This window comes from Mustela lutreola, chromosome 11 (assembly GCF_030435805.1).
Source record: "Mustela lutreola isolate mMusLut2 chromosome 11, mMusLut2.pri, whole genome shotgun sequence".
Taxonomy (NCBI): Eukaryota; Metazoa; Chordata; class Mammalia; order Carnivora; family Mustelidae; genus Mustela; species Mustela lutreola.
In genome coordinates this window covers 37,251,091-37,271,711 of record NC_081300.1, presented here as the reverse complement: position 1 = coordinate 37,271,711, position 20,621 = coordinate 37,251,091, and the positions used below count along the sequence as shown (strand labels likewise).

At 43.2% G+C, this 20,621-nt stretch overlaps 1 protein-coding gene across 2 annotated transcripts in view; it reads left to right on the top strand.

Moving 5' to 3' along the window:
• The first annotated feature begins 2,477 nt into the window (after positions 1-2,477).
• MAPRE2 (microtubule associated protein RP/EB family member 2) overlaps positions 2,478-20,621 on the top strand; it is a 153,568-nt gene continuing 135,424 nt past the window's right edge. Inside the window, exon 1 of one of the 2 annotated variants that reach the window (XM_059140739.1) lies at positions 2,478-2,548. Coding sequence is in view for 1 of the 2 variants with exons in the window: in XM_059140738.1 (XP_058996721.1) it covers positions 4,050-4,073 (24 nt within the window). In the remaining variant the exon portion in view is untranslated. Of the gene's footprint in view, positions 2,549-3,935; positions 4,074-20,621 lie in introns of those variants that run through there. The other variant, XM_059140738.1, reaches the window with a different exon arrangement.

Here is a 20,621-nt window from a genome sequence, read left to right as displayed (position 1 = left end):
TAAGCCACTGATATTTTGGTGGTGTTTGTTACAGCAAAGTAATCTAGCCTACCCTGACTGATGCGGTTTCTCACCAACTCAGTTTACATGGATCACCACGTATGCAGCAGCCCAGAGCCGTTTATGAGGCTGTTTTGCCAGTAAGTTGTGTTTATACACAAATCAGCCTCAGTCAATGTCCAAGGCAAAGTCTCAGAGAAAGAGCTGGGATCAATGGGAAGGTACTGGGATGATTACGCTGGGTGTTCCACACCCTTGCCAGGTCCCTGAATTAGCACGGAGGGCTTCCCAGTGCAAATTGCCATCTTGATTTATTACCAAGGAGGTATCAGTTTTATGAGAAGAAGGAGGAGTTTATTTTAGAACACACTGAAACTTCTAGGCGAGTGGGAAATTCAGTTGGAAATGCCTAGTAAGTAATTGGTAATGCAGAAATGGGGCTTGGAAACAGGTGAAAAATGTGGGTATATATTCAGCAGTAATCTCCATGCACTTGAAAGCTGAACATAAAACATGAATAAAATTTCCAAAAGAAATGGCAGGAAAGTGAGAAAAACGAAAAGCAAAAAATAATAATAATAATAATAAACAAAAAACAACAACAAAAAAACCCAAATCTTAGGAAGCACTCCTATTTAGGGCTAGAGAGAGAAGAAGCAAGGAAGGGAGATAGGAGAACGATGATGACAATACCCATTCATTCTGAGAGCTAAGAATACCATATCTTCATTAATAAATTCATTTAAATTTAAATTTCAAGGTTTTTAATGAGGATAAAAAATGTACTACTCCTTAACAATCCATTTACTCCCTCAGATATTAAAATAGATTACCCATGTGACAGGCAGCTGGACATTTTCTGTAATAAAAAGCAAATGATTTTTTAATTCAATGTCCCAGAACTAATTTATCAGGATTTAAAGTTTTGCAGAAGAAACAGAACTTTTAAACATGTTTGATTCGCTCCACATTATAGTTTCGTCATTTATTCAACAGAATTGTTCTATACATCTGGCCAGTGCTGGGCACTAAGGGGTTTAGTCGTCATTTTAGTGCCAGCTGCCTCAGCCCCCATTCCACATCCTGTTCTCCCTGAATGTTTGGCTTTGTGCAGCTTTACTCCTGCCAGGAAGACCCCAAGAGTTCATTAGCTGACATTTTCTGAACCCTCGGTGTGTGTGCCAGACATAAGGTGCTTTTTATAGGTCTTCCCGTTTAATCTTCAAGACAACCCTATGAGGTGGAGGTTAGTAGTATTTCAATGTTACAGCCTGGGGAGCTTAAATGTTAAGAAACTTGCCCAAGGTCACAGAGTTATTAAGTGACACATTAGGACTCAAAATAGGCTGGCCAGTGCCAGAGTGGGTCTTCTAAGCCTTGCTGCTTCAAAGTTTGATCCTCAAACCAGCAGCACTAACATGACCTGGGAGTTTGCCAGAAATGAAGAAAATCAGTCCGCATTCCAGACTTGCTCAATCCGAATTTGGTTTAAACAAGGCCCCCAGGTGATCCCTCTGCACATGAAAGTTTGGGAAGCACTGTGCTAAGTCACTTCGCTATGCAGACTTGACTTTAAAGGATGCTCCTGGAGATAGACGTAATCTTTTCCCTGAATTGCAGCTGGGTGGGAATGAGGGGTGGGCGGTTGGGGGGAGGAGATAATGTTTGCTTTCTCCAGTAGCCAAAGGAAGGATTCAGACAACAGGTTCTTTCGGTTTCAAACACTGGAGATCAGCAAGGGTCGGGAACACTTCCAAAAGCAGCAGATACTGAGATGGGTCTTGAAGCCAGAACATTTTCTCAATTCATTTCATTAAAAATAGGTACTGTTCCAAATGGACCAGCGCCCACATCAATAATCTGGACTTCGCTTCTCCAGCCTCCATTCCTTTTCCAAATAGAATCCAAATATCAACAGCACCAAAAAAGCAGATTTGAGACCTCAATGAAACTTGCTCTGATTGCATTATATTAACCATATTATTCGGTTTAGACTTGCCTGGTTTGATCAATAATGTTCATGACAAAATCAGTTTGCCCCTTATTATCTATCAGTTTTTCCCCAGGTATAAGTAGGAACATTTGGTCTAAAAGGAGGAAGCACGCAGGTCGGTGAGCAAGACTCCAGTTACTGGTACTTAACTCAGGCGTCGCCTTTTCAAGACCCCTATTCTCCTGCCGCGGGCCTCCTCTATCTTGGGTGGGGCCAACAGCCCTCTCCTTTTGGCTGGCACTTTATTCCATGTCACCAACTCACTCTGGCTTCCAAAGGCCCTAACCCTAACCCGTGCCACCTTCCGACCGACCCGCTGACAGGTCACCTCGGACCAGCGCGGACGTGTCCTTAGCTGGGGTCTCCACCTGCCCTCCGCTCCCTGGGGAAAGGGTGGCGCTGGCCCCGGCTCTCCAGGGTGGACTAGCGGAGCCTCGGCGGTGGCAGACGGCGAGTCACGTGTGGCAGTGGGGGCGGAGCGCAGCCGGCCGGGTGGGTGGAGAAAACAAAGCCCCCAGCTGTCAGTAGAGGAAGGAGGCGACAGCCCAGGAGCAGGTGAGTCAAGTGCATTTAAAGCGGTACCGCCCTGGCGCACCCCGACACCTCCTGCCCTGGCGCAGTCCCTCCCTGGCCGAGCACTGGCCGCGCCTCCTCCCGCAGCCGGGGGGGCTGCAGTGTGCGGGACTGGGGGCTGCAGTGTGCGGGTCGCGGAGCGGCCGGGACCCCGGGTCTTCGTGCCCGGCAAGAAGTTGTGCAGGGGTGGGCGCCGCGGCTCCGGGGTGTGAACCCGCCGCTTTCCCGCGGGCTGCACCTCTCTGTTGCCCCAGCGCAGCGCACTGTGCCCTGGAGGAGAGGGGAGGGAGTCAGACTGCCACGCTGGCAGAAGCAAAGTGGATAGCTCGGAGGTGAGGGCCGGGGCTCTCCAGGACCCGGACACTTGGCGCTGGCGCAGAGGGGCTTGGGAGTGCGCGCCCGACGCGCGCAGACCTGGAGGCGCCGGAGTTGGGGCGCTGGGACTGAGAACTGAGGGCGCTAGCAGGGGCCGCGCGCTTCAGGCAGTCCAGGAAGTGCAGCGCGCTGGCGGGCAGGGTATCAAACCCTGGACCCCCGGCCCTGCCGCCGCCCTAAGTGCTTGCGCTCCCGCGGAGACGAACCCTACTGCCCCCCATTCCGACTCCAGCTCCCGCTGGTGCTCCTGATGCCCAAGATTTGGGAGCCGGGTCTGGGGAAAAGAGAGCCGGTTGCGATTCTGAACCGGGGAGGTTCTTCTGCAGAGAGCTCCCTGGGCGCAGGGCGAGGGCTACTCAGCGACTCCCCACTCTACTTCCGTAGGAAAGTCTTCAGTCCACCCTTAGAAGGGCTGCGCCAAAGCCCAGAAATCCCACAAAGGGCTGGAGTTAGGGGTGGGCACAGAAAGACCTTCCCCCTCTGAATCCGGAGCGCTCCGTCATGCAGACTTTCAAATCACGAAAGGGCTGGTGAATTTGGTCACCCCTGAGTCACTTTGCAAGTCCCGTGCCAAGTGCCGCCCAGCACAGAAGGCAGAGCTATAACCTCGGGGGAAGGGGCGCTGCAGCCATTTGATCAGGAGGAGCCTTTGTCTTAACCCCCAGTCCCCTTCTGCTAGTCTTCGCCGGGTCAGTAGCGCGTGGAGTAATTAATATTCCGAACATTAGCCGTCCCTTCACCTCGACACCGGCCAACACTGCTGTCCCCTCCCTGCGGGTTTTCTCCATCACTTGCTCACGTCCTCTCTTCCAAAATCGTGGGACATAGTCCAGACCCGCTAAGCAAGAGGAGGTCACTAAACGCACTATAATGCAGTCACGTAAAATCAAGGGTTAAGTATTCAAACCTGCACCCGCCCTCCCGCGAGGAGACGGAAGAACTTTCTTGATTAGCATAGTATCTACCCTGGGGCCGCGCTGCGAGGCGGAGGTTCGGTCCCAGCAGAGGTGAAGCGTGCAGTCCCGTCTTGACTGTCCTTTGACGCAGCACCTGCTTCTGATCTGAGAGGACCCGAGGCTTGCAGCTTTGCCGAACCAGACTCTGTGGAATGAAACAGAACAGAGATCAAAAGGTAACAGAAAGAATAGAAACATTTGAGATGCTTCTCTTGAGCCCTAAATTTAGCCAAGTTTTTACTAAGAGGGGAAATGGTTCTTGTCTAGACAGTGTCACTTCTAAAAAATGCCCTCTTGCTTTGCTTCGCTAGCTTTCTTTGTGGCTGCCAAACTAAGTTATCAGGGGCCATGTGTCAGTAGATCTCCAAGGCGGGTTGGGAGGCCACCACCTAGTCATTAGTTAAGCTTAACTGGCAGGCTTCACTTGCACGGGGAGAGGGACGCTTCTCCAGTGCACAGGTTCCCAAACTTTGCTGCCTGTTAGAATTACCTGGGGAACTTTGGAAAAATCCTGATGTCCACATGTTATCCCAACTCATTTGAATCTAACTGTTTGGAGATGAGAGCCAAGCATCCGGTTTGTTATTTGTTTTATTAATCTGCAGGTAATTCATTGTGCAGCAAAGTCAGAGCAACACACACACACACACACACACACACACACACACACACACAGTTCAGTGGCCAGCAGCAAGCGATGCTAGACAAGATGCCAGTTTAACTACTTGGGCGGGTGGAGGAAAAGACGCTGAAACTGGAGTGTTGCTGACGAACGCCCTAGGGCGGGGACTGTCGTCTGGCTGCTTGGCCAGCGGTGACACCTGCCACATCATCTTTCAGCCTCTCTTGCCTTAGGTCCGGTTCTTATTGGAAAGATCGAAGTTCACTGTCGTGCACGGTTTCTTCACGGTTGTTAAGGAGACGGGTAGAAACTTTCATTCCCATGATGACTCACGTGCACAGGCAGTGGGGAAACCCAGCAGAAACTAACTGGGAGGAGCAGCCTGGTGAGTCAGCAGGCTGCACTCCAAGGCGGAGCCCCGGGAATAGGAAGTAATTACATCCAGTAGCTTATTGACGGGCACTGCTCCACTCCTTTGAAAGCATATTTGAATATCTGATCAGGATATGCTTGCTTGTAGAAGCCGATCCCTTTTCCAGCACCCTGTTCTAGTGCTTTCTCCTGTTAGAAGGGGAAGCACAGAGCCAACTAGACGTCTTGCAATTTCCTTGGTGGGAAGCATTAAAAAAAAAAAAAAAAAGAAAGAAAGAAAGAAAGAAAAAACCAGCTGGAGAGTGCTGCTGACTGACTGATGTGGGTTATTTCAATTATGTGAAATAGAGGATGAAATTGTAGCACATAAATTTTGAATACAGAAAAGTCAAATACTATTTGATGACACACTCAGTGGTCAATTAAAGGCTCTATTTAAATGGAAATGGTTATCCCTAACATTTTGCAAGAAATTTTGTTTGCTACTAACTAACCCACCATTTCTTGTTTTAAAAAAAAATCTCCTAAGGCATATGTGACCCTAATAAAGATACCCTGTTTTAAATGCCCACAGATTATTAAATAAACTTATTTTTCTTATTTTTATTACTATTAACTTCAATTTTTCTACCTCCCCTCTCTTCCTTATTTTTTAATATTTTTTAATTAAATTTTTAAAATTTCTTTATAAACTCTTCATTATTCTTTATATCACCATGACTCGCTCTATCACTGCCTGACTGCTTCCTTTCCCATTCTGTTTCTTTAAGGGGAACCAGCAGTACCTGACACACCTCAAGGCTTCAGTGTTGTCAGCTATAGAACTTTGCTCGAATTTCTCATTGCCCCAGGTACCTGCTCAGAATTCTCTCCTCCTGGCTTTTGCGTCTGTAGCTCCCATAGCACAGAGCACAAGACCTTTCATGGTGTGGATGCTATTTGTTTACACTGAGCATTATCAAAAGGTGGGGAGAACATTTGTAAGCAAAGCATCCCGAGTACATTCATTCAGTTTTGTTATTTTCCAAGACAGACATTCTGGATATGGAGGAGCCAAAGGTCTCTTTCATTTCTTAAGTGCCATAAAAGAGTAGCTCATTGTTTATTTGTAGTTTTACATAAAACAATTTAGCATTGTTTTTAGCATGAAATAATTTAGTTAAAAACAATTTAACTAGTAATTGTTATACGTAACTACACTCTCATGGGATGAAGATTCACTTCACAAGTTGCTCTCTGCCAAATATTATGGGGAAAAAAAAAAACAGGACTATCCAGCTATGTGGATGCCTAAAGGAATTCATGAAGCTAGGAGTGTTATTTCAGAGTACTGGACAAATAACACATTAATAGTTAAATAGCTTTTATTGTCATTGGCCTTCATTAAAAATGGCACAAGTCTATTTAAATAGCCAGCATATTTAAAAATGAGAAGCTTGTTGTGTTCTTTGACAGATACTACCAAAAATAAATGTTAATAAGAATTTCCAAAGGCCAACATGATGTCAATGAACCCATTCTCGTTTCTGTGTAGCTTAGAAGAAGCACTGGGAATGTACTTCTGAAATTCCCATCCTTTTTTTGAGAGGTATAATTTATTGAAGGCTGAAATGTAGTCGAGAAGACTGGGTCTAATCCAGATCAATCAGGAACTGTTCATGAGAGGATGGTGTAAACCTAGTTCTCTAGTACTTATAAGTAGACCAAGAGGAGTGAGGTAGGAAGAATGTGTGTCATCTCGATTTTAGAAACTCTCAAGCTTTTTTTTTAAAATTAACATATAATGTATTATTTGTTTCAGGAGTACAGGTCTGTGACTCATCAGTCTTACACAATTCACAGCACTCAGCATAGCATATGCCCTCCCCCTTGTCCACCCCCAGCCACCCCAACCGTCCCACCCCCTCCACTCCAGCAACCTTCGGTTTGTTTCCTAAGATTAAGAGTCTCTTACGGTTTGTCTCCCTCTCTTCATTTTTCCTTCCCTTCCCCTATGATCCTCTGTCTTGTTTTTCAAATTCCTCATATCAGTGAGGGCATATGATAATTGTCTTTCTCTGACTGACTTATTTTGCTTAGCATAAAACCATCTAGTACTATCCACATTGTTGCAAATGGCAAGATTTCTCTTTTTGATGGCTGCATAGTATTTCATTATATATGTATATATGTTTATATATGCATATATATATATATATATATATATCACATCTTCTTTATCCATTTATCTGTTGATGGACATCTAGGCTCTTTCCATCATTTGGCTATTGTAGACATTGTTGCTATGAACATTGGGGTTCATGTGCTCCTTCGGATCACTACATTTGAATCTTTAGGGTAAATACCCAATAGTGTGATTCCTGGGTCATTGGGTAGCTCTATTTTCAACTTTTTGAGCATTTGCATTCCTACTAGCAGGGTAGGAGGGTTTCCCTTGCTCTGCATCCTCACCAACAGCTGTCGTTTCCTGACTGGTTGATTTTAGCCATTCTGACTGGTGTGAGGTGGTATCTGACTGTGGTTTTGATTTTTATGTCAATGAAGCCAAGTGATGTTGAACACTTTTTCATGTGTCTGTTGACCATTTGGATGTCTTCTTTACAGAAATGTGTGTTCGTGTCCTCTGCCCATTTCTTGATTGGATTATTTGTTCTTTGGGTGTTGAGTTTGATAGATTTTGGATACTAGTTCTTTATCTGATATGTCATTTGCAAATATCTTCTCTCATTCTGTCAGTTGTCTTTTGGTGTTGTTGACTGTTTCCTTTGCTGTGCAAAAGCTTTTTATCTTGATGAAGTCCCAATAGTTCATTTTTGCTCTTGCTTCCCTTGCCTAGAAACTCTCATTTGAGAACAAATGAGAATCATCCAGTGTTTTGTTTTTGTCTTTTTTTTTTTTTTACCTTAAATTTATACAGCCCTTTGGTCTTTTTTTTTTTTTTTTAAGATTTATTTATTTATTTGAGAGAGAGAGAAAGACAGCCAGAGTAGGAGGGGCAGAGAGAGAATCTGAGACTCTGTACTGAGTGCAGACCTCAAGGTGAAACTCCATCTTGATCTCATGACCCCGATCTCATGACCTGAGCTGAAACCAAGAGACGGAAGCTTAAAGGACTGCACCACCCAGGCACCCCCAGCCCTTTGGTCTTATTAACCCATCAGAGCCTAAACAGAACTGGGTAGATAGACTACCCATCTGCCCAAAAGTACAAATCCCAAAATTAAATGATGCTCCAAGGTGGCGAGAAACCTGGGGTGCTGATTCCTTGTCTGGTGTCTATCATGTCATGCAGGTTTTCTTGAATAGTGTTGGATATAATCTTGCTTGGAGGCTTTGGCTAGACAAGTTCAGGTCTAATTCTCTGCTCCCTCCTCAAAGTAGGAGAAACGATTTACATACATCATGCTCTCACATGTTCTCACAGAGAAATCAACCTTAGGACTAGGCCAATGCCCAAAAATCCAAGCCATCATTAGTTTCTTTTTATTTTTTTTTAAGAATTTATTTATTTATTTGGCAGAGAGAGATCACAAGTAGGCAGAGAGGCAGAGAGGAAGAAGCAGGCTCCCTGCCAAGCAGAGAGCCCGATTCGGGACTCGATCCCACGACCCTGAGATCATGACCTGAGCCAAAAGGCAGAGGCTTAACCCACTGAGCCACCCAGGTGCCCCAAGGTTCTTATCCACATAACCAAAGTAGGAAGTTTCCGAATCTTTGCCCAGTGCATAGAAGCATAAACTCTCTGGTTTTACGCGCCTTTACAGGTTCCTCACACTATCCGACGAAACATAAATACCCTATACAGCATCCTTACTAAATAGTCCTGCAGTCTCTGCTTTGGGTTCTCTCTCACAACACATTCCGTCCATAAAGGATTCTCTGCAGCAAAGTGAAAATTTGCTCACTTAAAGCTCTCATCTTTTTTTCAGGTTTTTTTTTCTTTTTATAAAAGGGAAAACAATTTGTTTCCAAACATAGGTAAACTAATCACTCAAGATAGTTTAGTTTCATATTTCCCTTTGGTGTGAATGTACTTTGCAAAAGCAGTACATTTCTAAATAATACATGAATTTTTGTGATACAATAAACTGCAGAACTTCTGAACCTTAGCAGGCCAGCAAGCCCAGAGTGAGACTTGCCTTAACTTTTTAGCAGTAGGAACTTCCTTTTTCTCTTTCCTAACCTGTGTGAGTTTTTTTTTTTTTTTTTCTTATTTGATTTAGTATATGAAGACATAATTTGAAGATTTTTTCAGATTCAAGATTTTTTTTTTAAGATTATTTATTTATTTGAGAGAGGCAGGGTGAGAGCATAAGCAGGCAGGAGGGTTATCAGAGGGAAATGGAGAAGCAGACTCCCTGCTGAGCAGGGAGCCCAAGGGAGGGGGCTCCATTCTACAACCCTGGGACCATGACCTGAGCCAAAGGCAGCTGCTTAATCAACCAAGCCACCCAGGTGCCCCAGCTTTGAGACTTTTCATTGACTGTCCCTTTATACATTTGAAACATGATGTGAAAACTTGCTGTTTTGAAAATAGCACTACTCTTCTACAGTGTGCATTTAAGATTAGTTGCTACTTACAAAGAGAGTGCTCATTAAATAATAAGCATATTTTCATATAGTCACTTACATCACTAGAGGCTGGCAATACGCCATGGTCAATTTCGTCTAAAATTTCCAAATTCAAAAACAGGTCAGATTATGATCCAGAAATTCAAATTATTTGCCTTCTGCCTGAGGCTGGACAGATTACTATTAAGATTCTAGAAAGAATATTTGAAAGAACAATAACTACATTGATAGGAACTTGTCTTACTTTCATATTTTAAGAGTTGCCTCATAAGATTTCCTTCAGTTAAGAGAAACTTCCTCTTTTTGATGACTTGTTAATGCCACTGACTGCAAATGAGTTTCTTAGATTAACAGAGCAATTTTAAGGGTTATATATAACTGGTCCTCTTCGTCCTTTCCAAAATCAGTATAGCTACAATTTAGAAGCCAAAAATGGTGGTTGGGTCCCTTTTTCACTAGATCAAACAATGCATTATAAACAATGTAAAGTTTGAGATAACTGAGATCAGCTAACTAGTTTCTAAAAACAAAACAAACAAACAAACAAAAATTGAAAAGTGTATTAACCCCATCCTAGGACCGTTGGTAGCAATGGCATGTAGATTTCTAACTCCCAAAGTGACTTAAGCTCCTCTTGCTCCCGATGGAGTTAACTGGGGAAGGAGGATGAAGGGAGACAGCTGAAGACAGATTGTAGAACCAGTTCAAGTGAAAAGGAACTTTCCTCCTTTATCATAATTTAGATTTCATATTTTATTAACTACATTTTGTTTAATATAGCTTGTGCATATATATGTATATATATAATGTGTAGCTCTCTTCAAAGTAGTTCCAAAATTAAACAGTACAGAGGGTCCTCAAAAGTTAAAAATAGAACTGCTTTATGATCCAGCAGTCACACTATTGAGTACTTTATTTCTTTTTTAAAGATTTTATTTATTTGACAGACAGAGATCACAAGTAGGCAGAAAGGCAGGCAGAGAGAGGAGGGAGCGGGCTCCCTGCTGAGCAGAGAGCCAATGCAGGGCTCGATCCCAGGACCCTGAGACCATGACCTGAGCCAAAAGCAGAGGCTTAACCCAGTGAGCCACCCAGGTGCCCCCACACTACTGAGTATTTACCTCAAGAGTATAGGAACACTAATTCAAAGGGATATGTGCACCCCTATGTTTATAGCAGCAATATTTACAATAATCAAGAGTGTCCTTTGACTGATGAATGGATAAAGAAGATGTGGTACACACACACACATACACACACACGCACGCACACACAGAAATACTAGTTAGTTGTGAAAAAGAATGAAATCTTGTCATTTGCAATGACGTGGATGGAACTAGAGGGTATTATGCTAAGTGAAATAAGTCAGAGAAAGACAAATACCGTATGACTTCACTCATATGTGGAATTTAAGAAACAGAACAAGAAAAGGGGGAAAAAATAAGAGAGAGAGAGACACAAACCAAGAAACAGGCTCTTAATTATAGAGAATCATCTGATGGTTACTAGAGGGCAGGTGGGTAGAGGAATGGATTAAATATGTGGTGGGGATTAAGGTGAGCACTTGTTGCGATGAGCACAGGGTGATGTATGGAAGTGTTGAGTCACTATATTGTATGCCTGAAACTATTATAATGCTATATGTTAACTAACTGGAATGTTAATTAATTAATTAATTAATTAATTTAGAGGGAGACAGAGAAATCATGTGAGAGAGGGCTTGGGGTGGAAAAGGGGCAAGAGGAGAGGGAGACAGAGAATCCTAAGCAGGTTCCATGCCCAGGGGGGTTCAATGTCATGACCTTGAGATCATGACCTGAGCAGAAATCAAGAGTCAGATGTTCAACTGACTGAGCCACCCCGGCGCCCCATAACCAACTGCAATTAAAATAAAAACTTGAGGTCCTTTATCCATTTTGAGTCTATTTTCGCGTGTGGTATAAGGAAATGGTCCAGTTTCATTTTTCTTCATGTGGCTGTCCAATTTTCTTAAAAACAGTAGTTCCAAAATTAAGAATGTTCTGAAATTAATTGGATTTTACTATATTTTTTAGTCAGAGGAAGAAATTCATAATTTTTAATTGCTTAAACAGGGGCAGAACACTCAAGCATTTTGCTGACAGTTAAGCATTGGTATTAAGTTAGAATTAATTATAAACAACATGGCAAGAATAACTCTTATTATTTGGAGTTAGTAAGAGAAAAGAAAAGAAGCCAAAAAAGGCGGGTGGAAAATGAGGCAGTTTTTTTTTTAGTTTTGCTAAAGTATCTGAAGCTTTTTATTCGACTTCATACCAAAGTAAAACCAGAGCCCCAGGTTACCTCTTTAAGCAGAGGCGGTTTTCAACAACTGATAAGCAAGAGGTGAGAGCGTGCCTGCAACCGCCACTTACACTTTCCTTCCTGCTTTCTTTCTTTTTTTTTTTTTTTAAATTTTATTTATTTACTTGACAGAGATCACAGGTAGGCAGAGAGACAGGCAGAGAGAGAGGAGGAAGCAGGCTCCCTGCTGAGCAGAAAGCCAGCCAGATGCAGGACTCGATCCCAGGACCCTGAGATCATGACCTGAGCTGAAGGCAGAGGCTTAACCCACTGCGCCACCCAGGAGCTCCATCTTCCCTGCTTTCAAAGATGATCTTCAATCCAATCAGCTTGTCAGAATTGGATCTAGTAAGAAGCACCTTTCTTGATTCTACCCAGGAAACCACTATCTCCATTTTCTCACTGATCCTCTCCTGTCCTGGAAAGAGGAGAAGAAAGAGAGGGAGCTAGATGGGTGACCTTTCTGCTTTGCTTCCCCTAGTCCTTTCCCCAAACCGTTGACAGATTTTTGTTAGTTTCACTTCCAGCTTATCTTCGACCATAATTTTTTTTTTTTTTAACTGTGGTCTTCTGGACACAAATTTTCTAAAAGGAGTTTCCACATATCAACAACAGGAATAACCACGTGCTGTATATGTTATTGGCAATTCCAGAAAGTGCAGTTGGAGTGTTTAATCCACCTGCCAGCATCTGTTCTCTCAGCCCTTTAAGTGCTGGTTAGGCTCCGGAGGGGTGTGCATTTACCTCGGGTTGGGAGGTGAAATACAGGATGCCCAATTAAATCTGGATTTTAGATCAACAATTTTTTTTTAAAATATACGTATATATTACATATATGTATTACATGGGGGTACACCCATACTAAAAAAAAAAAAAAAAAAATGGATCTTTTATCTAACATTCGACCTTAACTGAGTGTGTCTTTTTTTGGTTTTATTTTTCTTTTCTCTTTTTGCTTTTGCTAAATGTGCAACCCTACTTTAATCCCACAACAAATCTCAAATGCCTCACTTTCCCAGTCTGTAAAATACCTGATCTGAGGCTCCATGTCCAAGATAATGAAGTAGAATGTCTGAGCCGCCTTCACCCACTAAAGGAAAAAACCAAGGCATTATCTGAACTTGTCTGTACAACTTCCCTAATTAAGAGGGGAAAATGAAAAGTAAACCCAGAGCTAGAAAATTAGCAATCTTATTTTGTAAGCTATTGTAAGGTACTTTCATTTTTTTCTTTTTCTTTTTTCTTTTTTTTATTAACATATAGTGTATTATTAGCCCCAGGGGTACAGATCTGTGAATCGCCAGGTTTACACACTTCACAGCACTTTCTATTCTTTCACAGACCTTCTAATAGAATAGATACATTGATAGGTAAATTATTAGCTACTGGAGTACTTGAGAAAGCATAACCACGTCCACACAACGTTGCTAATCAAAGTCCCCTGATCTTGAGTAATTCCAAGGAAGTTCATTCGCAGGGCATTCCAATGAATCCTCCCAAGTCTATTCATGTGACGTCCCAGAACCACAGTTCGGCATCGTTTAGGAGCATCTTAAAATGCAGAATTCAGGCTCCACCCCAGACTTTCTCATTCAGTCCTCACTTTAACAACACCTGGAGGGGATTCCTGTGCACAGGGAAGTTTGAGAAACCCTGAAGCAGAGGATTCACTTGTTCACACATAAATTGACCTTTTGGTTTAATACCGGGTTGAAATAATCCTTAACAAAACTCTTGTTAACACCTAAGAAGAAATCATTTCTTTTGATCAAATATCTTTAATATGCAACTATTTCTATTTTCTTATGAAGATACTAAACGACCATTTCTACTATTGTTTTATAATGAACATATTCAACAAAAGAAGACAAATGTGAATTTGAAAAAGGCTCTGATAAGGACTAACTGGACAGCCTATTATAAAGAACATTGTGGTTTGTCCTTCATTAAGGACACACTTAATGGCACACACTTCCTGGCCCCCAGAATACAGCAAATCTCTTGTGTTTCTTCATTGCGTGTATTATAAGTTTCATAAGATATTTATGTGCCAACACCACACATGTGTCTGTTTGTATCCAGGCTCCTTTAAAACAGAACAGAGGGCATGTAGTTCGAGCCTATGGCAAATTCCCAACTGCTCTTGTGAAATTCTGAGCTTTAAAAAGTCATAGAAAACTTTCCATAGGGGCACCTGGGTGGCTCAGTTGGTTAAGCTACTGCCTCCAGCTCAGGTCATGATCCCAGTGTCCTGGGATCGAGTCCCACATCGGGCTCTCTGCTCCTTGGAGAGTCTGCTTCTCCCTCTGACTTTCTCCCCTCTCGTGCTCTCTCTCACTCTCCCTCAGATAAATAAATAAAATCTTAAAAAAAAAAAACTTTCCATAGATTTTAATTCCTTTTTGAGTTTGAAATCCTCACTTCCTTATCCCTGCCCACCTGATTTTTTTAGAAGTTACAGTGTTGTGGGGCACCTGGGTGACACTCGGTTAAGCAAATCAACTCTTGGTTTCAGCTCAGGTCATGATCTGGGGTCTAAGCTCAGCTCAGGGTTGTAAGACAGAGCCCCAAGTCAGGCTCCTCACTCCAGCACAGTGTCTGCTTAAGACTCTCTCTCCCCCGAGATAAATACATAAATCTCTCTCTTTTTTTTTTTTTTTTAAGATTTTATTTACTTATTTGTCAGAGAGAGCACATGCATGAGCAGGGGGAGCAGCAGAGGGAGAGAGAGAAGCAGACCCCCCACTGAGCAGGGATTCCCAACATGGGACTTGATCCCAAGACCCTGGGATCATAACCTGAGCCAAAGGCAGACACCTAACTGACTGAGTCACCCAGGCATCCCTAAATACATAAATCTTAAAAAGAAAAAAAAAAGTTACACTGTTGCATCGCAGAAAAAATTCTGGAACTGGCACAAAAACCTCAGAAAAGCCTGATGCTTAAAACTAGTTCTGCTGCTGACGGGGTAACTTTTTGAAGATGTTACTTTACATCCTTAATCAACATCCCTCAGATTAAGTTTTCTCCTCTGCCCAGTAGAGACGGTGGAGTCTGGCATTGTCTCACAGGATTCTTGTAAGACTCAGAGAACATGTGAGTCTTTATGAGAACTGTATTATGTAGTGACACAGTCATAAGGTTTGTTTAATGGTTTTCACATATGGCTGACAATAGAACAAATATGATCTATGTATTTTCCTGCAACACATCTAATTTGGAAGCAAGGTGATCTTAATTTTAAGAGTTCCATTTATGCATCAGGAATTTTAAGAGTTCCATTTTTTTTTTTTAAAGATTTTATTTATTTATTTGACAGAGATCACAAGCAGATAGAGAGGCAGGCAGAGAGAGGGGTGGTGGGAAGCAGGCTCCCCAGGGAGCAGAGAGCTCAATCCCTGGACCCTGAGATCATGACCTGAGCTGAAGGCAGAGGCTTAACCAACCACTGAGCCACCCAGGCGCTCCAAGGTTAGATCTTAATAAAGCTAAATTTAATAAATAAATAAATACAACATAAGACACATTAGTGAGAGTTTGAAAATGGGGGAGACAAAAGAGGGGAGGCACTTCTAATCTTTCCACCTCTGTGCAAGTATTACAAAAAAAAAATTTTTTTTTTCCTTTTTTGTGTAAAGCTCTTATTGCCTGTAATCACACTCAACAATATTTCACATGAACATTTTCCATAGCATGTTGGATTTTATTTCCCACAGCCAGCCTAATGTTTCTAGGTTCAGTGTCTTCGCACGTTTTTCTGCCGGGGACGTCTTTCTGTCTTTCCTTCCCATAGTGAAGTCAGGCTCAGCCTTTGTCTTAGCTCAGGTGGGACTTCCTCCAGGCCCTTGCCGCTGGGAGCGCGCTCCGACCAGTGGCTTCTGCATCACCTGGGAGCTTCATATAAATGCCGAAGCTCTGTCTCCGTCCCACACGTTCTCAATCAGAATCCCTACTGCTGTAAGATGCTCAGGTGTCATGGATTAACATTTGAGGAAGATTGTCTGGAAAAGCTCTACGAACCTCCTAACCGTGACCTCCCCCACCTCCCACAGGCCCGCCCACCCATCCAGGATAGGTCAGGCGACTCACTGCGGTTTGCCTTTAATTCCCCACACTTGGGCCTCCCCAGCTCATAAATTGGTTGGAGATGGGGATGGACTCCTGTGGCTCCTCACGTCCCCGGGTTCGAGCGCGCGCTTAGCACGTAAGCTTCCATTTTTAGAGTTGTTTTATCCTTTTTCTGACACCGCGGCTCTGTAGATGAAACAAAAATACAGGTGAAAATTTTCGTCCGTGCTGAGAAAGTGGGTCGTCAGGTAGGACTGTCTGGGTCACTGGTCCACAGTTTGGGAGAGCCCTATAATTGTGGCCTTTACTGTGGGAAACACATTGGGAGTTGGAGGGGAGAAGAAATGCTTCTCTCTCTGCGAATAATTTCTGGAAGTCCACTGTTGGAGCTTGATCCTTTTGGGTTAAAGTATTGAATATCTGCTACCAATATCTCTGGGAGAACCTACACTTCACACTTGGCATAGAGGTTGAGCAGCTGGCAGATTTTGGTAAGCGTTTCATAAGATCTAGAGATAAGGGTTCTCTGACAGAGAAGATAGGGTGCTCTAGTAGGTTTTAGGGAAGTTAAATGGTGGAATGCTACAAAACAACTTCTAATCCTGGCAGATGTTACAGTAGGTTTTATCCTGAATCCTACCATAGGTTGCTTTTTCATTTAAAAAAAAAAAAAAAAAGTCCATAAAAATCTGAAGGTAGGACTCTACCCCCATCCTGCCTTTTCATCAGTTCTCCTTTCAAAGCGAACCACTGACAGGCTGGGGTTTTTTGGTCGTTTTGTTTGTTTGTTTCTCCCAGATACTGTTTTAACTGTAGACAAAGTTCAGGTCCTTCTACACCAAGGTTTTTGAACTCCTACTGAAGTTAAACAGCAGTTCTGGAGGGAGCCTCCTCTGTGTTCAGGAACCACTTGGTCCTTTCATTGTGGCAGGAACGTTTTGTGAGTTCGAGTGGACAATCTGATAGAGGGAGGCTGAGCCCAGAAGCCTGCTGTTTTGAATTAGCAGAAGACTGATTAGGGCTTTGGAATCAAGTTGTACCCAGAAACAAGAAATGTCTGTCCTGCAGGGCTATTGTTTGTCTTATTTGAAAGGAACAAGAGGCTCCTGGTACTGCTTACCAATGACTCTCACAATTAGCCTCATGGAGCATGAGGAGTATAACTATATTCAAGAATGTGTGGCTTCTCTTCCCCTTCGGGAGCCTGTCGCTGTGCCCACCCATCACCATGGACACCAGCTTAAGCTGAGCCGTGATTCTGAGTCTGATTTCTCTTGCAGAAGGGTGTCTTAGGCTGTTTTTCTGTCCTAAGCTGCCTATGTGAGTGTCTGCGGTGATGCTATTCACAGTAATTTGCCCAGACAGGGAGCTTGGGTGGGGTTTTTAGGAACCCTCTGACACCTCCAGAGCATACCTTGTTGCGCAATCTGACGCAGGTGAGCCATGCAGGACGAGAAGAACAATTGTGTTCCATTCGCTGTGATCTCAAGCCGAAGTCCATTTGAGTCATATTTTCCCACGGGGTTTGTGGCCCATCCCAAAGGAATGAGATTTTAAACACCCTATTCTTGAGAAGTTTAGTGTTGTCAGCCTCGCTCTTAGAATCGGAAAGCCATGTGCATTTTTTCTTTTGGTTTTTTGCATTTGGGGGAGTTTGTCTGCAAATGTTAAGTAGTTAATAACTTTGCTGTTTGTTAAGTCTGTGTGCCTTTGGGAGACTTTTATATTCTGACTCCCCTCTCTGAAAAAAACTAGCCAAACTGTCTAATAATGATCAGGAATAGAGACTCTATAGATTAAAAAATGAAGAGGACGTTAAAATTCCATTTCAAACATTTAACATATTAGAGAACTGACAATCCAACCAAGAGGAAGCAGCAACCTCTACCAAAACATTCAAAAAAAAAAAAAAAAAAAAAAGCATGATTCAGGAGTCAAGACAAAGAATGTTTGTCTCTACCCCCTTAAACAATGATCTTCTTTTAAAATCTTTGCAAGTTAGGCACAACACCATTCCTGCTCTTCTTTTCTTTCTTTCTTTTTTTTTTTTTTTAAGATTTTATTTATTTATTTGACAGAGATGACAAGTAGGCAGAGAGGCAGAGAGAGGGGGGAAGCAGGATGCCCGCTGAGCAGAGAGCCTGATATGGGGCTTGATCCCAGGACGCTGGGATCATGACCTAAGCCAAAGGCAGAGGCTTAACCCACTGAGCCACCCAGGCGCCCCACTATTCCACCTCTTCTTATGAACGAGTCAACTTAAATTGATTGTAGGAGGGCCTGAGCCTTATCCCAGCTCTGCTTTAAGTGCAGTCCCAAAACACTTCAATCCATGTGTGACCTCTAGCCTCCTCAGCCGGGGGGTTGTCTTACCTTTTACTTCTGCTTTCCCCATGAGAAATGTCAGCACTCCAGAAGCTAGTTGTCAATCCATCTTCCTTAGAATAAAATAGAATAGAAAATGTAACGGGAACTGGACTTTTTCCTCTCAAAGCCTCCATAAGGTTTTCAACACATGAGGAAAATACATCATTTTGATAGTACCGTAGCACACTGAATGATTTGAGTCACTGAGGGTGGTAGTGGTAGGATTCAGACTTCCACTTAACATATGAAGAATGCCATTGTCGCTCAAAATAGGGAAGTGCTGTGATTTTTGGAAGAGCAGACACGTTTTAAAGAGCATCCACTTGGATACCCTGCTGAGCTCACTTTTCCCCGTAAATGTAGTTGTTAGCATTCTGTCTTCTCTCCATCCACCGGCCTAGGCTGGAGAGCTTCTATGTCTTCCTCTGTTAGAGAGCAGGGAAGACGTGGAAAAGCAGGATGACTGACCCAGTACAGCAGGGGGTTGTACTGGGCTGACCCCAAATACAGGCAGAAAGAAGAGCCCTGAATCTTCCTGGTGTTCAAGCACGTGGTGCTTCTAGGAAGACTCAGGGAAGCATGAGCTGTCCCCATGGGGAGCGAAAAGGAAGTACCTTGTGGGATAGGAAGGAACAAGAAGGCACAAAAGCTTGTTTCTCTAGGGAGGACCTAAAAGATTGGAAAGAGGTAAGAATCTTAAAGCCCTACTTTAAGTGCAATGTCTATAAAGCATGAAGATACCAACAACTTGAGCTAGCTAGCATTCAACCCTAAAGTGAATAGGAAAGGTTCTGCTTGTTGTCTAAAGATGGTTTTGTTCTTTTCTGTTCCCCGTCCCCCTCCACTGCCTACCTTTAGAGATGGTGATCAAACCACGGAGTTTGCTGAGGTCACAGACTATAGAAAAGGCAACAGATAGGCTTCATAGGGGCCATATGAAGGTCATGCTCAAGGCCACATCCACAAGAGCCCTTCAGGTGGGCATTCTCTCCCATTCTAAGCCATTGGTTTTCTCCAGGGTTGATTCTACATGGACATTTCCTCATCCTATAACTAAAACTCAGATCCACTTGACAAGGGAGATGTGTTCAAATCGTGATGATGAACACAAGGGTTTTCCGTTTACACAGAAATCTGCCATAGCTGAAGAATTCTTATACAGAGCAGCAACACTCAAACTGCACTTGACAGAACACTCGGAGCTGGAGCCCCAAGTTTAGACGGTATATCCACATTCACGTCAGGGAGAAAACCTCAGCCCCAGGGAAGTTCACGCCAGGTGCCATGCTCTGTGCAGCAGGCAGGTTTACAGAGGATAGTTGGATTCCCCAAGTAGCTCTTAAAGGCCCATATAACCCCTAAAGCCATTAAATTGTAACGACCTCCATGGGAAGATGCATGGTGTCTCAAAAAAAAAAAAAAAAAAAAAAAAAAAAGAAAGAAAGAAAGAAAGAGGGCTGATAAATCCATTTTGGATACAGAGCCCAGTACAGCCAAGGACTGCAAGTTCTGGCATCAATGGTCCCTTCGTTTCCCTCAGTTTGAAAATGCAAGTGCACATAGAAAAGTCCTCAGGACTTGTCTGGAAGTGTTGTTAGAAAGCAATGGCAAGGGGCACCTGGGTGGCTCAGTGGGTAAAGCCTCTGCCTTCAGCTCAGGTCATGATCCCAGGGTCCTAGGATCGAGCCCTGCACTGAGCTTTCTGCTCAGCGGTGAGCCTGCTTCCTCCTCTCTCTCTGCCTACTTGTGATCTCTGTCTGTCAAATAAATAAATAAAATCTTTAAGGAAAAAAAAAAGTGAAGGTGATCTCAAAAGCCTAACCTGCTACTTTGAAGCAGAATGATAGTTCAGGTATACTAGAGTTTGCTGAAATATTTAGCTTTGGCAAACCTTTTTTTTTTTTTTTTTTTTAAGATTTTATTTGTCAGCACAAGCAGGGGGAACTGCAGGCAGAGGGAGAAGCAGGCTCCCTCTGAGCTAGGAGCCAGATGTGAGACTTGATCCCAGGACCCCAGGATCGTGACCTGAGCCATAGACAGATGCTTAACTGACTGAGACACCAAGGCATCCTGCTTTTGCAAATTGCTTAAGTTTTTCCTCCTTTTTTGAGAAACTACTTGGTAGTTCATCTGAGCATTCTTCTATCTCTCCAACACACTGGATGCCTGTGTGGTAAACTCCGCTGAGTCTGTTTCCTATGCGAAGGAAAGTAAGTGGCCTCAGTGAGGGTGCCAGTGTAGCAAGATCCAGAACCAGCCGTTTAGGTGAGCAGAGAAGAAATAACATGTTTGTGATTATCACTCCCCAACACCTTTGCACACATGAGTTAATTAAGTGCTTAACATATTAAAAAGCAGGGAACTTTCCCTAAGGACCTGAAACTCTGGATGAGTACATGAC